Genomic DNA, 17619 nt, shown 5'->3' with positions numbered 1-17619 from the left:
TTTTCCAGCAGTTTTTTTTTTTTAAATTCCAGCATTTGCAGGTTCTTCCATCAACCAATTATTTTGTTTATTGTAGGTGTAATCTTGCGCCCCTTCTGGAATATGCCAATGATGTTGGACTCAAATCTGATTTTGTCACGATGAATCCGTCAGTTGTGCAAAGAGCGTTTGGGAGTCTTCAGACTGAGACAGACAGAGCGAGATTTGTCGACAGGCTGGCAGTGTTGAATGACAGTGTTCTGTGGATCCCTGCGTTCATGGTGAAAGGAGGAGAGAAGCACGTGGAGTGTGTGAATCAGCTGATCCTGAAGAACAGACTGAGCATACAGACAGCTTATCCATCCCTTCGACTCATACATGCTGTCCGTGGGTAAGTGCTTCTTCATATCTCAAGCTATCTTGATGTTTTCAAGAGCGAGTTCTTAGGGCTGACGGAATCAAGGGATATGGGGGGGAAAGCAGGGACAGGGATAGACACATAAAAGCTGGAGTAACTCAGCGGGACAGGCAGCATCTCTGGAGAGAAGGAATGGGTGACGTTTCGTGTTGAGATGGGTCTCGACCCGAAACGTCACCCATTACTTCTCTCCAGAGACGCTGCCTGTCCCGCTGAGTTACTCCAGCTTTTTGTGTCTCTCTTTGGTTTATACCAGCGTCTGCAGTTCCTTCTTACACAAGCAGGAACAGGGTACTGATTCTGGATGATCGGCCATGATCATGCTGGCTCGAAAGGCCGAATGGTCTACTCCTGCACCTATTTTCTATGTTTCTACATTTATCTTAACATTAAATCTTTGACCTTGAAACAGATGGCCTCTGACTGTTGGCCTTTGATTTTTGGCCTTGGAATTTAAATAGTTATATGTATGATCTCAAAAAAAAGTTAAAAGAAAAAAGACTTCTAAATACCACCATATTTAAAAACAAATGAAAATACATTTGTTTGGATTAATGTAGATTATGTGAAATGTTATGCAGAAGGCCTGCCTGACTGTCTCATCCACTAACTATGTTATTTGAATCTAAAGGGACCCTACCAAATGTGATTACAGAAAAGTAGGTGATAATAGTGTAAATCTAACTGAAACCATCGTTGCTTTGGACAGTGTGCAAAAATTAGTCCACTTTCTCTACAAAATAGTAGTTCACAAAAAGCCTATGATTGATAATATCATTTAAACTTTCTACACTTGAAATCTTTCTCAGCCGTAAACTCATTTATCAACCACATTCCAAGGCAGTAGAAGTGCAAGATTACCTCTAAAAAGTTAATAGCTGTTCACCTCGCTGCCATCCATTTTGTCTGCTTCTATGAAGATATATGTGCAAGTAATGGACCTCGATCTGTAAATAATTGTTATTGAGATTTTTAAAATGCTGCATAAGTCACAAATGTTACACCATTTTAAAGAATACATGAATCAGACTATTTCTGGAGGATAATTAGTCGCGGTACAAGTGACGTGCTGCTTATTTTCAGGAACCCCATTCAGTGAGTGAGACTTACATCTTGCAGATGACTTATCAAACAATTGTTTGTCTATTCAGTGACAAGTTGTCTTGGAACATTTTGCCCTATTACTCATATCAAGATAAACGCAAGTATTTAGGTTTCACAACCCTTTCTGTTCCTGATATTACTTTATGTACCCAGCAGTTCTTTTATGTTTGATCTTCTAAAGAAAAGGTCAGTTTCACACTATTTTCAACTGAATAACCTGGTACGAGTGACTAAATTTCCCCAAACTTCCTTAAATCTGATGAAGGAAGTTACCACGTAAGAACTAATATCTTTTCTTAACTCCTTACTGGCACATTTTACTCTTTAAAGCTGCTGAGTGGGAGTAGGTTTCCTTCATTAACTTCATTGTTTTATACGAATGCCGTGGAAGTTCATGAAATTTGAGGAGAACGATTTCTAGTCAAAACTTATGGGCCTGTCCCACAGGCAGGCTGCAGTCACCACATGTTCGCGGGTGGTTGCCGGGGAGTTGCCTTCATGGTCATGAGGAGTTCCTGCGTTCTGGGAACTAGTCGCGGCCTCATTATGGTCGCCGCAAATTTTACAACATGTTGAAAAAATTAGTGGTGACCATAATTAAGCTGCCATGGAGAGTAGCGAGAATTCTTGTGCCATAGGTGGGTCGCCAGGAGGTCCTAGTGGGTTGCCAGGAGGTCGAAGGTTCTCGTAGGTTGTAGCAGGTGCTGACCGGTGAATTTCATTGGCTCATTGGGAAAAAATAACGTAAGCAGTAGTTTTCAGAACCATGGATAACCAACCGATAATGTTAAATGTCCGCCGAGCTTCACAGCCGTGTATTTCTAGCTTCTTAAAAGTTGTCTCCACTCCTTTTCGAACCGTAGGGGGACTTGAAGTTGTCTCCACTCCACTTGAACCCGAGGGGGACCAATATCCTGGCGGGGAAATTTGCAAAGGCTACAGCAGAGACTTTAAACTAGAACGGTTGGGGGGAGGGACTCAAATAGAGAAAGCTAGTAGACAGTGCGTGAGGCAGGAGGCAGAGAAGGGAAGCACTCAGACCCAACATGTAGGGGGGAAAGAAGAAGAAAAATAATAAACAGAGAATAAGAGGTGGTGGGGTTCTTAAATGTGTGAGCAGAGAGAGACAGAGGGGTGTAAAATGAGGGTAGAAGCAATAGGTAGCAAGGTGAAAAGTAAAAGTGGCAGGCAGACAAATCCAGGGCAAAAATCAAAAAGGGCCACTTTTCGACATAATTGTATAATGGGTAAGAGCGTTGTAAAAACAAGCCTGAAAGCTTTGTGTCTCACTGCAAGGAGCATTCGTAATAAGGTGGATGAGTTGAATGTGCAGATAGCTATTAATAATTATGATATAGTTGGGATCACGGAGACATGGCTCCAGGGTGACCAAGGCTGGGAGCTGAACATCCAGGGATATTCAATATTCAGGAGGGATAGAGAGAAAGGAAAAGGAGGTGGGGTAGCGTTGATGGTTAGAGAGGAGATTAACGCAATGGAAAGGAAGGACATTAGCTTGGATGATGTGGAATCGATATGGGTCGAGCTGCGAAACACTAAGGGGCAGAAAACGCTAGTGGGTGTTGTGTACAGGCCACCTAACAGTAGTAGTGGAGTTGGGGATGGCATCAAACAGGAAATTAGAAATGCGTGCAACAAAGGTAAAACAGTTATAATGGGTGACTTCAATCTACATATAGATTGGGTGAATCAAATTGGCAGGGGTGCTGAGGAAGAGGATTTCTTGGAATGTATTCGGGATAATTTTCTAAACCAACATGTAGAGGAACCAACGAGAGTAATGAGGAAGGGTTAGTTAGCAGTCTTCTTGTGCATGGCCCCTTGGGCAAGAATGACCATAATATGCTAGCCAATTTTGCTAGCTGTCTCCTCCCCTTCCTTAACCCTCTAGCTGTCTCCTCCCACCCTCCCATCCGCCCGCCCTCGGGCACCTCCTCCTCCTCCCCTTTTCCTTCTTCTTCCCCCCCCCCCCCACCCCCCATCAGTCTGAAGAAGGGTTTTGGCCCGAAACGTCGCCTATTTCATTCGCTCCATAGATGCTGCTGCACCCGCTGAGTTTCCCCAGCAATTTTGTGTACCTATGACCATAATATGGTTGAGTTCTTCATTAGGATGGAGAGTGACATTGTTAATTCAGAAACAAGGATTCTGAACTTAAAGAAAGGTAACTTTGAGGGTATGAGACGTGAGTTGGCCAAGATTGACTGGCAATTGATTCTTAAAGGGTTGACGGTGGATATGCAATGGAAGGCATTTAAAGACTGCATGGATGAACTACAACAATTGTTCATCCCAGTTTGGCAAAAGAATAAATCAGGGAAGGTAGTGCATCCGTGGATAACAAGGAAAATCAGATATAGTGTCAAAACAAAAGATGAAGCATACAAATTAGCCAGAAAAAGCAGCCTACCAGAGGACTGGGAGAAATTCAGAGTCCAGCAGAGGAGGACAAAGGGCTTAATTAAGAAAATGGAAAATAGATTATGAAAGAAAACTGGCAGGGAAAATGAAAACTGACTGCAAAGGTTTTTATAGATATGTGAAGAGAAAGAGATTAGTTAAAACAAATATAGGTCCCTTGCAGTCAGAAACAGGTGAATTGATCATGGGGAACAAGGACATGGCAGACCAATTGAATTGCTACTTTGGTTCCGTCTTCACTAAGGAAGACATAAATATTCTGCCGGAAATAGCAGGGGACCGCAGGTTAAATGAGATGGAGGAACTGAGTGAAATCCAGGTTAGCTGGGAAGTGGTGTTAGGTAATTTGAATGGATTAAAGGCCGATAAATCCCCAGGGCCAGATAGGCTGCATCCCAGAGTATTAAGGAAGTAGCCCCAGGAATAGTGGATGCATTAGTGATAATTTTCCAAAACTCTTTAGATTCTGGAGTAGTTCCTGAGGATTGGAGGGTAGCTAATGTAACCCCGCTTTAAAAAAAAGGAGGGAGAGAGAAAACGGCGAATTACAGACCAGTTAGTCTAACATCGGTAGTGGGGAAACTGCTAGAGTCAGTTATTAAAGGTGGGATAGCTGCATATTTGGAAAGTGGTTAAATCATTGGACAAAGTCAGCATGGTTTTGCGAAAGGTAAATCATGTCTGACGAATCTTATAGAATTTTTTGAGGATGTAACTAGTAGAATAGATAAGGGAGAACCAGTGGATGTGTTATATCTGGGCTTTCAGAAGGCTTTTGACAAGGTCCCACATAAGAGATTAGTATACAAACTTAAAGCACATGGTATTGGGGGTTCAGTATTGATGTGGATAGAGAACTGGCTGGCAAACAGGAAGCAAAGAGTAGGAGTAAACGGGTCCTTTTCAGAATGGCAGGCAGTGACTAGTGGGGTACCGCAAGGCTCAGTGCTGGGACCCCAGCTATTTACAATATATATTAATGATTTGGATGAGGGAATTGAATGCAACATCTCCAAGTTGCTGGGGGGCAGTGTTAGCTGTGAGGAGGATGCTAGGAGGCTGCAAGGTGACTTGGATAGGTTGGGTGAGTGGGGCAAATGCATGGCAGATGCAGTATAATGTGGATAAATGTGAGGTTATCCACTTTGGTGGTAAAAACAGGAAAGTAGACTATTATCCAAATGGTGGCCGATTAGGAAAAGGGGAGATGCAACGAGACCTGGGTGTCATGGTACACCAGTCATTGAAAGTAGGCAGGTGGAGCAGGCAGTGAAGAAAGTGAATGGTATGTTAGCATTCATAGCAAAAGGATTTGAGTATAGGAGCAGGGAGGTTCTACTGCAGTTGTACAGGATCTTGGTGAGACCACACCTGGAGTATAGCGTACAATTTTGGTCTCCAAATCTGAGGAAAGACATTCTTGTCATCGAGGGAGTACAGAGAAGGTTATCCAGACTGATTCCTGGGATGTCAGGACTTTCATATGAAGAAAAACTGGATAGACTCGGCTTGTACTCGCTAGAATTTAGAAGATTGAGGGGGGATCTTATAGAAACTTACAAAATTCTTGAGGGGTTGGACAGGCTAGATGCAGGAAGATTATTCCCGATGTTGGGTAAGTCCAGGACAAGGGGTCACAGTTTAAGGATAAAGGGGAAATCCTTTAGGACCGAGATGAGAAAAAAAATGTTTCACACAGAGAGTGGTGAATCTCTGGAATTCTCTGCCACAGAAGGTAGTTGAGGCCAGTTCATTGGCTTTGTTTAAGAAGGTTACATGTGGCCCTTGTGGCTAAAGGGATCAGGGGGTATGGAGAGAAGGCAGGAACGGGATACTGAGTTGGATGATCAGCCATGATCATATTGAATGGCGGTGCAGGCTCGAAGGGCCGAATGGCCTACTCCTGCACCTATTTTCTATGTTTCTCCCTCCTTCTCCCCCCTCTTACCGCCCCCCCCTCCTTTTAAAGGACTTACCGTACACTGTGCTTTATTCGTCCTAATTACAGCGCCAACCTTCCTGTTCATCGCGGTGTGTGTCTGTAACACCTTGGCTTTGCACTGTGTGAATTTCACTCAGACAGCGCTCCCCCCGCTTGCCCTGTCCCCCCCGCCTGCATAACGGGCTGGTGAAGGAAGCGATGTGTGTGTGTGTGCCACCAGCAGTCGCCTGCAAAATCTCCTAATTGGGACAGGCCCATTACACTCCTGGGCTACTTGTAAAATATTAATCAATTAACAGATTCCTGTCAACAGAGTATACTTAGTCTATTTGTGAGGATGCATCTGCAGTTTTATTAAAGATGAATGAGTTGGTTGCAATAAAAATGCCAAGTACTCTGGCTCCACCACAATGATATTGGGAAACATAAATATTTGAATATGTTATGTACTAATCATAGATAATATTTTATTTGTTGGTGTGTGCTGTGAATGACTCATTATGATCAGTGTATATGATATATTGCTATCTTCAGCCTGCTTCCTAGCATTACAAGTCCAAATCTTGAGCATCTCCAGACTGGTTTTGTCTGGTATAAAAACAGTTGAAAATCCTTCTCAAATTTGAAAGATTTTCTCTTTGTCATATTTATCATTTGTAAAAAAATACTTGGGACTAATGGAACCAAATATTTCTAGTCATGAAACTAACTGTAAGATGTAGTTAGGTTTTGGGTAAGGAACAAGAAAGAATAGGACAATATGCAAATCAACTATACAAAGAGGATCGTAAAATATTTATAGTGGAAAGAGTTTAAATCCCTCCCTACCTATGTTCAAGACACCTCACACGCTCTTCGTCCACTCCATGACTTCCGCTTTCCAGGCCTCCATTCTCTCATCTTCACCATGGATGTCCACTCACTCTACACCTCCATCCCCCATCAGGAGGGTCTTAAAGCCCTCTGTTTCTTCCTCGACTGCAGAACCAACCAATGCCCGTCTACTGGTACTCTCCTCCGCTTAGCGAAGCTGGTCCTTACCCTTAACAACTTTTCATTTGACTCCTCCCATTTCCTCCAAATACAAGGCGTAGCTATCGGCACGTGCATGGGCCCCAGCTATGCCTGCCTCTTTGTAGGGTACGTCGAACAATCTTTGTTCGAGGCGTACCAGGGCCCTATCCCCAAACTCTACCTCCGCTACATCAACAACTGTATTGGTGCCACCTCCTGTACCCACACACAACTCACTGACTTCATCCATTTCACCACTAACTTCCATCCGGCACTCAAATACACCTGGACCATTTCCGACACTTCCCTACCATTTCTAGAACTCACTATCTCCATCGCAGGTGATGGACTACTGACCGACATCCACTATAAACCCACAGACTCCCATGGCTATCTGGACTACACTTCTTCCCACCCTGCTTCCTGCTTCCTGCTTAATTCCATCCCCTACTCCCAATTCCTCCGTCTACACCGCATCTGCACCCAGGATGAGGGCATTGGAGATGTCCTCATTCTTCAGGGAACGGGGGTTCCTCTCTTCGACTATAGATGAGGCTCTCACCAGGAACTCTTCTATATCCCGTAACTCTGCTCTTACTCCCCATCCCCCCACTCGTAACAAGGGCAGAGTCCCCCTTGTCCTCACCTTCCACCCCACCAGCCGTCACATACAACAAATAATCCTCCGACATTTTCACCACCTCCTACGGGATCCCACCACTGGCCACATCTTCCCATCTCCTCCCCTGTCTGCTTTCCGCAGAGACCGCTCCCTCCGTAACTTCCTGGTCAATTTGTCCCTTCCCACCCAAACCACCCCCTCTCCTGGTACGTTCCCTTGCAACCGCAGGAAATGCTACAATTGTCGCTTTACCTCCCCCTTTGACTCCATTCAAGGACCCAAGCGGTCTTTCCAGGTGCGGCAGAGGTTCACCTGCACCTCCTCCAACCTCATCTATTGCATCCGCTGCTCTGGGTGTCAGCTGCTCTACATCGGTGAGACCAAGCGCAGGCTTGGCGATCGCTTCGCCCAACACCTCTGCTCTGTTCGCAATAACCAACCTGATCTCCCGTTGACTCCGCCTCCCATTCTGTATCAGACCTTTCTGTCCTGGGTCTCCTCCATGGCCAGAGTGAGGCCCACCGTAAATTGGAGGAGCAGCACCTCATATTTCACTTGGGAAGTTTACACCCCAGTGGTATGAACATTGACTTCTCTAATTTCAGGTAGTCCGTGCTTTCTCCTCCCCTTCTCAGCTCTCCCTCAGCCCACTGTCTCTGCCTCTTCCTTTCTTCTTCCCGCCCCCCCCCCCCCCCCCCCCCCGCCCTCTCACATCAGTGTGAAGAACGGTCTCGACACAAAACGTTGCCTATTTCCTTCGCTCCATAGATGCTGCCCGACCCGCTGAGTTTCTCCAGCATTTTCGTCTACCTATAATGGAAAGAGTAATGGGTTTTAAGAGGAAGACTTTGCAAACTTGTATAATTAAACACTGTTCAAAAGAGAGAAATCTTTTACCCTTGATTCTGTATTGAAATGTATTTTATAGCTGGGAAGTGGAAAAGTTGGCAAGAGCAGCTTTGCTGTTCTTAGTTGGTAATAATGCAACTGGATCAATTGCCAAACCACTTCATAAAGTTGATGCTGTGGAACAAGCTTCAAAAATTAGCAAACTCGTTTAAGATACTGGATTTACTTCCTTAAAGGTGGTTTAGTGAGCATGTTGTGTTTTTACAATAATTCAAGTAATTTCTGGGTGTCATTTGTTAGTCTTCAGATCTTTTTTCAAACAAATTTGTAGGCAGCGCAATGGTGCAGCGACAGCATCACAGCGCCAGAGACCCAAGTTCAATCCTGACCTCGGGAGTTGTCAGTGTGGAGTTTTAATTCTTTCCCTGTGACCCGGTGGGATTCCTCCCAGTGCTCCGGTTTCCACCCAAATCTCAAGGATGCGTCTGTTTGTAGGTTAATTGTCCTCTAAATTGCCCCTCGTGTGTATGGAAAGGGTGTGAAATTGGGATAACAAAGAACTGGTGAGAACCAGCGATCGATGGTCAGCGTGGACTGTTTTCACAGTGGATCTTTCAATCAAAATCTCAAATTGCTCTTGGAGATTTGAACTTCAATATTCTCTTGATTATAAATCTCGACCTCTCGATTACCTTTATGTTATTTGTGTGATTAGGAAGGCCAGCATTTCTTCCCTTTCCCCAATTGGTCTCAAGAAGACCGTGGTGAGTTGCCATCTTGCAGTCCTTGTTATTGCACTCGCACAGTGTTACTGCCTAGGATGTTTGGAAATGTCTCCCCAGTGTTATTGAATGAATGGTGATAGATGTCCAGCTTGGTGTATGATGGAGAGAAGCCCACTGAAGGAGCCGTTCCTGTTGTCCATGGCCATCTTGAAGGTGTACTTCATCAGTTTGGGAAGTGCTGAGGAAGCAGCCTTCAACACATGGTACAAATCACAGCCACTGAGCCAGTGATGGAGGGAATAGATAGACATAAAATGCTGGAGTAACTCAGTGGGAATGGCGGCATCTCTGGATAGAAGGAATGGGTGACGCTTCGGGTCGAGAACCTTCTTCAGACTGAAGTCTGGGTAGAAGGAGATATATAGATACAGATGTGTAAGGTATAAAAACGGTAGAAAAGGGATAGAAATCAAGGAAAATGTAGAATAGACCATTGTTAGCTGGGAGAAGGTAACAGCAAAGCAAACAGAGGTAAAATGTAGTCGGAGACAGTTAGACTGGTCGGAGAACTGGGAAGTGAAGGGAATAAATGTATATAATGATGGATGGAGCTTTTGGATATTACGAGATAGGTCACTTGACACAGAGTAAGCAGCCTCTGACTCATCATCTATCGGCTGTGATATTTATGTGGCTGATCCATTTGAGTTTCTAATCCGTGATGATATTCGGGGTGTGGAGGGTGGGGTCTGAGCAATGATGACGCCATTGTATGTCAAGTACAGTAGTTAGCCTTTTGCTGTTGTAGATGACCCTTGCCTGTCTTTTTCGCTGTGAATGTCACTTGCAGTTTGCCCGCAAATGCATGAACGGTGTCTAGGTCATACTGCATGCAGGCAGGGGCTGCTTAATTTTCTAAGAGGCTGTGACTACAATTGTGGGGTGGGGGGAGTTTCGGGGCAGACGAACCTAGGGGTTACTTTTTATACAAAGGGTGCTGGGTGTATGGAACAAGCTGCCGGAGGAGGTCGCTGAGGCAGGTACTATCGCATCATTTAAGAAGCATTTAGACAGGTACATGGATAGGACAGATTTAGAGGGATTTGGGCCAAATGCAGGAGGTGGGATTTGTGTAAATGGGGCATGGTGGTTGGCAAGGGCAAGTTGGGCCAAAGGGCCTGTTTCTGATGTATCTGCACTCCTTGTATTTTGGTATGTAGCAGTAAACACAGCCAGACTACTCTTTAGTTTCCTAACTTTTGTTTGCTCTGCTTTCCAAGCTCTCCCCTTAATTGTCTGCCTTACATTGTCTGTTTGCTTTTCTCTTTCTCTATCTATGCTCAGCTTCTTGTCCATCTCCCAATACGTTTCAACCCTCAACAACATGAGGAAATCTGCCAATAAGGTCCCAGTTCTTTTGAGGTGCAACCGATGTGACCTGTACAGCTCCCACCTTGCCTAGAAATTACCCACATGGCTCAATAAATTAAGGCGCTCCCATTGGTATCATATCTCCAGCCATGGATTCATCTACATTATCTTCCTATTTCAATCCTCACCAAAGTGTAACATAGCCAGTAATCCAGCAATAAGTCAAGAGAGCTTTATTGTCATGTGTCCCAGATAGGACAATGAAATTCTTGCTTGCTGCAGCACAACAGAATATGTAAACATAATACAGACCAGGAGATAAAAGTTCATTGTTTCTATATACCATAGACTATATATATACACACAATAAATAAACAGATAAAATGCAATAGTAATAATAGACTGTTATTGTTCAGAGCGTGTTTGATATTGTGTTTAATAGCCTGATGGATGTGGGGAAGAAGCTGTTCATGAACCTGTATGTTCCAGATTTCAAGGTCCTGTACCTTCTTCCCGATGGCAACGGAGAGATGAGTGTGTGGCCAGGATGAGACCCTTCTCCTTCATCTATTTTTATCCTTCCTAAAATTCACCTTCAGAATCTCATCTAATTTCCTGACTTTGACACTGGCACTAATAAGCTTAACATAACTGAAACATAGAAACATAGAAATTAGGTGCAGGAGTAGGCCATTCGGCCCTTCGAGCCTGCACCGCCATTCAATATGATCATAGCTGATCATCCAACTCAGTATCCTGTACCTGCCTTCTCTCCATACCCCCTGATCCCTTTAGCCACAAGGGCCACATATAACTCCCTCTTAAATATAGCCAATGAACTGGCCTCAGCTACCTTCTGTGGCAGAGAATTCCAGAGATTCACCACTCTCTGTGTGAAAAATGTTTTTCTCATCTCGGTCATAAAAGATTTCCCCCTTATCCTTAAACTGTGACCCCCTTCTTCTGGACTTCCCCAACATTGGGAACAATCTTCCTGCATCTAGCCTGTCCAACCCCTTAAGAATTTTGTAAGTTTCTATAAGATCCCCCCTCAATCTTCTAAATTCTAGCGAGTGCAAGCCGAGTCTATCCAGTCTTTCTTCATATGAAAGTCCTGACATCCCAGGAATCAGTCTGGTGAACCTTCTCATACTCCCTCTATGGCAAGAAGGGTCTCGACCCACGAAGTCACCCATTCCTTCTCTCCAGAGATGCTGCCAGTTACTCCAGCTTTTTGTGTCTATCTTAACTTATAACACAATCTAACTCAGGGTTAATCTATGGACAATACTGTTTCACTAAAGTGTGATTTAAAAAATATAGACCATCGTGACAAGCGTTAACTGAGAAAGTAGTACATTACTATCTTTTCTCTTCATACAGAAAGTCCTTGTACGCATGGAGATGGAAATCTACTTTCAATAGCACCGATGTATAATACAAACTGGCCATTGTACTCCACTTTCAAAACTTTCAAAGGAAAGACATTTCAGAAGCAGAATGCATCACAAGGTTGCCACCATATGTGTGCATTTTGTGTAAGTGACAGAGGATGAATTTCTTAGCAACAAGCTCAGTAAACATAAGAGTTTCATCCCAAAGATAGACACAAAAAGCTGGACTGGACAGGCAGTATCTCTGGAGAGAAGGAATGGGTTACTCCAGCTTTTTGTGTCTACCTTCATTTAAGCCAGCATCTGCAGTTCCTTCCTACACACAGAGTCTCATCCCAGTTCCTTTCACTAGTTCACAAGTATCTCAAAGGACACCAAGAAACGAAAGGCAAGTCACACAGCACATCCATTTTCAACAGTATTTGCAAAAACCAAAGATTATTTTTTCAACTAAAAAAAAAACTGAAAGGCAATAACTCTTAATTTAAGAACACATTCAAGCTCTAATCATAGCACTATTATGGTAACAGAGTCCAGCTTCATGTAAGAAATGGCCACTATAGGCAAACAAAAACACAAAAATAACACCCTGCAGGTTTATAATGGATGTTGAGATCAAACAGCTTTCACTGTGCCTGCTGCTAATTTATTATTATTGATCACAGCGAAGTGGTAGCAGCTGAAGCTGTTTGCTTATGGCAAATGAACAGGCAACTTGCATTTACATAGCACCGTTAAAATAGTAAAATATTCCATAGTTCTTCACAAGAGTTTTATCGGTCAAGATTGGGCACTCTGTCCCATAAGGAGATATTAGAACAGGTGACAAAGAGTCATTTAAGGGAGAAAAAAAAACAACATTCTGGATCAACTCGGTGGATCAGGCAGGATCTGTGTATCTATCTGTGGAGGGAATGGGCAAATGGCATTTTGGGTCAGGACCCTTCAATGATGAACTGGGGGGGGGGGGGGGGGGAAGCTGGAGAAGAGAGGTGGGGATAGGGCAAGGCCTGGAAAGTGATAGGTGGATACAGGTAAGGACTGGTGATTGGCAGATGGTGCAGTGAGTGACAAAGGCTGGAGGTGAAAAGGAGTCAAAGGGGTGGTAGGTAGCGGAAGAAGAGATGGGAAATATAAAGCTGGCAGGAGGAATATGGAGGGAGGAGAAAGAGGAGATAAAAGGGAGAAGGGAGATGAGCATGCAGAGGAGAGGAAAGGAGCAGGGTGGCGAGAGTGGAAGAACTGTGTGCGCTCCAAGATGAGGGGGTTGGGGCAGGAGAAAGAGAGGGAGGAAGGGAGGAGGGTATTATTTTACATTAAGGAAATCAGTGTTCATACGGTCGGGTAGTAAGCTACCCAAGCATGAGCTGTTCTTCCAGATTGTGTGTGGCTTCACAGTAGGCCTAGGTGCAGAAAAGTCCGTATGGGAATGAGAATGCTCTTTAAGGGATGTCTTAAAAGAAATGGGAGAGGAGGAGAAAATTATACAGGAAGATCCATAGTTTATGGATTGGGCAGCTGTAAGGTATAGCCATCAATGGGAAGAAAATCAATGCTCCAAGAATTGAGGGAAGGCAGATAGAAGTCATGGTACCCGGTGGCTAAATGGTGGCCGATTAGGAAAAGGGGAGATGCAACGAGACCTGGGTGTCATGGTACACCAGTCATTGAAAGTGGGCATGCAGGTTCAGCAGGCAGTGAAGAAAGCGAATGGTATGTTAGCATTCATAACAAAAGGATTTGAGTATAGGAGCAGGGAGGTTCTACTACAGTTGTACAGGGTATTGGTGAGACCACACCTGGAGTATTGCGTACAGTTTTGGTCTCCAAATCTGAGGAAAGACATTCTTGCCATAGAGGGAGTGCAGAGAAGGTTCACCAGACTAATTCCTGGGATGTCAGGACTTTCATATGAAGAAAGACTGGATAGACTCGGCTTGTACTCGCTAGAATTTAGAAGATTAATGGGGGATCTTATAGAAACTTACAAAATTCTTAAGGGGTTGGACAGGCTAGATGCAGGAAGATTGTTCCCGATGTTGGGAAAGTCCAGGACAAGGGGGTCATAGTTTAAGGATAAAGGGGAAATCCTTTAGGACCGAAATGAGAAAAACATTTTTCACACAGAGAGTGGTGAATCTGTGAAATTCTCTGTCACAGAAGGTAGTTGAGGCCAGTTCATTGGCTATATTTAAGAGAGAGTTAGATGTGGCCCTTGTGGCTAAAGGGATCAGGGGGTATGGAGAGAAGGCAGGTACAGGATACTGAGTTGGATGATCAGCCATGATCATATTGAATGGCGGTGCAGGCTCGAAGGGCCGAATGGCCTACTCCTGCACCTAGTTTCTATGTTTCTATGTTTACTATAGAGAAAAGATCAAGGGGGAATTTGAACATCACTATCTGGTCAGTGTTATCTAAGTCGAGCACTGTCCAAAGCAGTGGATTTCATTTGAGGCATTGCTAGACCAGTATGAGTCAGTGATCATAGAACTGAAGACTGAAGGGGACCTTTCTGAGTATATATTGAACCTTGTGTTGAATGGTCACAACTAACCAGAAGGTGCCAAGTGGAACAGTGGCTCTGAATGTTTTTAGATGGAGGTTAAAGAACCAAGTTTCTTTTCACAGCAAGTGCCACTGTTCTGCCTGCTGTGCTCAGGAAGAACAGATGTTGTTTGTTGTCACATATTCAGAAAATAATACGTGATTGAGATGGGCAACCTGCCGTGTGTAGGAGTGGTGGGGATGAGGGCAGAGATGCAGGAAATGGAACGGACACCGTTGAGAGGCCTATCAAGCAAGAAGGAGAAACCACGGTGAGAAAAATGAAGACGTGTCAGAAGTATTGGTGTAGATCATGACATTGTCACAGCAGATGTGCCAGAGAAAGTGAAATTATCAGAATGAAGTGGTGTGCTTAAGCGAGTAGCAGGAAATATAGAAATGTAGAAGATTGCGGATCGGGTAGATGCACAGTCTCTTGGCCAGAGTAGCTGAATCAAGGACCAGAGGACATAGGTTTAAGGCAAAGGGGAAAAGATTTAATAGGAACCTGAGGGGTAACTTTTTCACACAAAGGGTGGTGGGTGTATGGAACAAGCTGCCAGAGGAGGTAGTTGAGGCTGGGACTATCCCAACCTTTAAGAAACAGTTAGATAGGTACATAGATAGGACAGGTTTGGAGCGATATGGACCAAATCCAGGCAGGTGGGACAAGTGTAGCTGGGACATGTTGGCCGGGGTGGGCAAGTTGGGCTGAAGGGCCTGTTTCTACACTATATCACTCTATGACTCTATAGACACAAAATGCTGGAGTAACTCAGCGGGTCAGGCAGCATCTCTGGATAAAAGGAATAGGTGATGCTTCAGGTCGAGACTCTTCTTCGGACTGAGAGGTGCAATATAGTCAAGGTAGTTATGGGATTCCATTTGGCTGTTGTGATTACCAGAGCTAAACAGTCTTCTGAAACTGAGCTAGGGAAGTCCAGTTAACGATGAACCATAAGAAAGTGAAAGCAGTAAATTTTGTAACTAAACTTCCTAATTTAGACAGAGCAGGAAAGCACCTGCACAGACATTAATGTACATCTGAAAGGAGTGGGGGGTGGGGGCCTGAGTAGAACTGAAAAAGACCTGTTCCATGTATTTATTTTTAATTTTTTTAAATTTTATTTATTAGAAGTAGTGTACATTACAGTGATATAAGCCAAAAATAACATAATACATTTCTTGTACCACTTCTTGTTTTAAACTTTACAAAGCAGGAAAGTAAAGAGAGTTAGATAGGATAGTAAGTGCATGAGAGAGTGATCAAGAGAGACCCTTAGAAACATAAAACACGAAAGAGAGTTAAGAAGAAAGCCAAAGAAAATGAAAGAGAAAAATAGAGAACAGAAGATATAAGAAAGTAAAGTAAGATAAAAGGGATATACCTACTTCGTATCTTTACACACCCCTCACCAGGTCATGAAACCATTTATTTTCCAAGTTATGTTGCACCCTGTTCCATGTATTGAACAAAAATCATGCACCATATGGATCTGTATGGGTTCCTTGTGTTCTGTCTTTTTGGAGGAAGCAAGTGGAGTTGAAGTAGAAGTTGTTCAATGCGAAGTGTGTAGGAAGGAAATGCAGATGCTGGTTTAAACCGAAGATAGACACAATATGGTGGAGTAACTCAACGGGACAGGCAGCATCTCTGGTCTATTCCTTCTTTCCATCCTGACCCACTGAGATACTCCAGCATTTTCTGTCTATCTTGTTGAATGTGAAAGCAGGTTCAGGCAGGTAAAGGAGGTTAGCAGTGGAAGGGGACTGCTTGGGTCTTTGTTAAAGGAGGAAGTGAAAGTCACTTAAGCCGACAACATGTAGGTGGAGGTGTAGAGCGATTGGATATCCATGGGTAAAAGAGCCTTCTGCTCCATAGACTGGAAAGCATTAAAATGCTAGAAGACATCAGGAATGTCACATGTGTAGATGGGAAGGTGGTGAGGAGAGGGCAGCAGCTGTTTGGAACACAATGGACTGATGTTCACTAAGACACAAACTGCTGGAATAACTCGGTGAGTCAGGCAGCATCTGTGGAAGAAATGGATCTGCGACATTTCTGGCCAAGAGTCTAAGGAAGGGTTCTGGCCCAAAACGTCACCCATCCATTCCCTCCACGGTTGCTGTGTAGTGAGGAACTGCAGATGCTGGTTTATACCTAAGATTGACACAAAATGCTGGAGTAACTCAGCGGGTCAGACAGTACCTCTGGGGAAAAGGATAAAGGTGACGTTTCAGGTTGGGATCCTTCTTCTGACACTTTATTTACCCTTCACAGATGCGGCCTGACCTGTTGAGATACTCCAGTGCTTTGTATTTTTTATCAAGATTCCAGCATCTGCAGTTCATTGTGACAGTATTTTCTGCAGTGTTTTGTTCCAGTGTTCATAAATGAGCTTGATATGTGGCTGAAAGGAAATAGTTTGCTGGGCTATGAGGAGATGCCAGGGGAGTGGCATTGCTCTTACATAGAGCTGGTACAGATTAAATGGGCTGAATGATGTCATGTTATAACCATGCTGGGATTCCATGATTCACTAGCCTGGTTGCTCAGCGAATACTGCAAAATAAACATTCGCAGAAAAACAAAAAGATCACTTGCCAACAAATAACAATATAAGTCATACCAGAAAGTTGTTACCAGATGGAAATTTAGGGATAGAGTCCTGTACAAACATTATTTCATCTGTCTCGTTGGAGTCCCTTGATCAGAAGTTTAGGATGTTTCTACAAGCAAAAGACTGGCTGCACGATGTACAATGAGCATTTCATTCTTGAGTATTTGGAACCTCTGCACTACCGCTAATATAACATGCCTGATGTTAATATTGTCCATGTGTGGACTCCAGTGAACTTAGTTATGCCCCTGTCCCACTTAGGAAACCTGAACGGAAACCTCCGGTGACCTTGCACCCCATCCAAGATTTCCGTGAGGTTCCCGGAGGTTTTAGTCACTCTCAGGGCCGGATTTAGATGAAGCTGGTCCACTTGTGAGGCCCCCTCCACGTTGGTTTTCAGCGCTGGCGGCGAGGCTGCGACTGGACAGCCATGGCGGCCAAATCTCCCACAATTCAAAGCGAGGGAGAAAGTGCCCAGCGCCGACCAGTTGCCGTTGCAGTGCGCATGCGCAGGGCGGCCGATGATGTGCTGGCCGTGGTTGTGCGCATGTGCAGGGGGGAGGATGTGCAGGCCACAGCAATGCGCATGTG

The 17619-nt window shown here is 44.2% G+C and overlaps 1 protein-coding gene across 1 annotated transcript in view; it reads left to right on the top strand.

Annotated features, from left to right (window-relative positions):
- The window catches only part of st8sia4 (ST8 alpha-N-acetyl-neuraminide alpha-2,8-sialyltransferase 4), a 71466-nt gene that overhangs the window by 37578 nt on the left and 16269 nt on the right, over positions 1 to 17619 (top strand). The window contains exon 4 of the mRNA XM_033017366.1: positions 77 to 370. Within this exon, the coding sequence (XP_032873257.1) occupies positions 77 to 370 (294 nt within the window). The remainder of the gene's footprint in view (positions 1 to 76; positions 371 to 17619) is intronic.

The sequence above is a fragment of the Amblyraja radiata genome, chromosome 3 (genome assembly GCF_010909765.2).
Source record: "Amblyraja radiata isolate CabotCenter1 chromosome 3, sAmbRad1.1.pri, whole genome shotgun sequence".
Classification (NCBI taxonomy): domain Eukaryota; kingdom Metazoa; phylum Chordata; class Chondrichthyes; order Rajiformes; family Rajidae; genus Amblyraja; species Amblyraja radiata.
The sequence above is the reverse complement of the archived record's forward strand: the minus strand, read 5'-3'. Positions and strand labels throughout refer to the sequence as shown.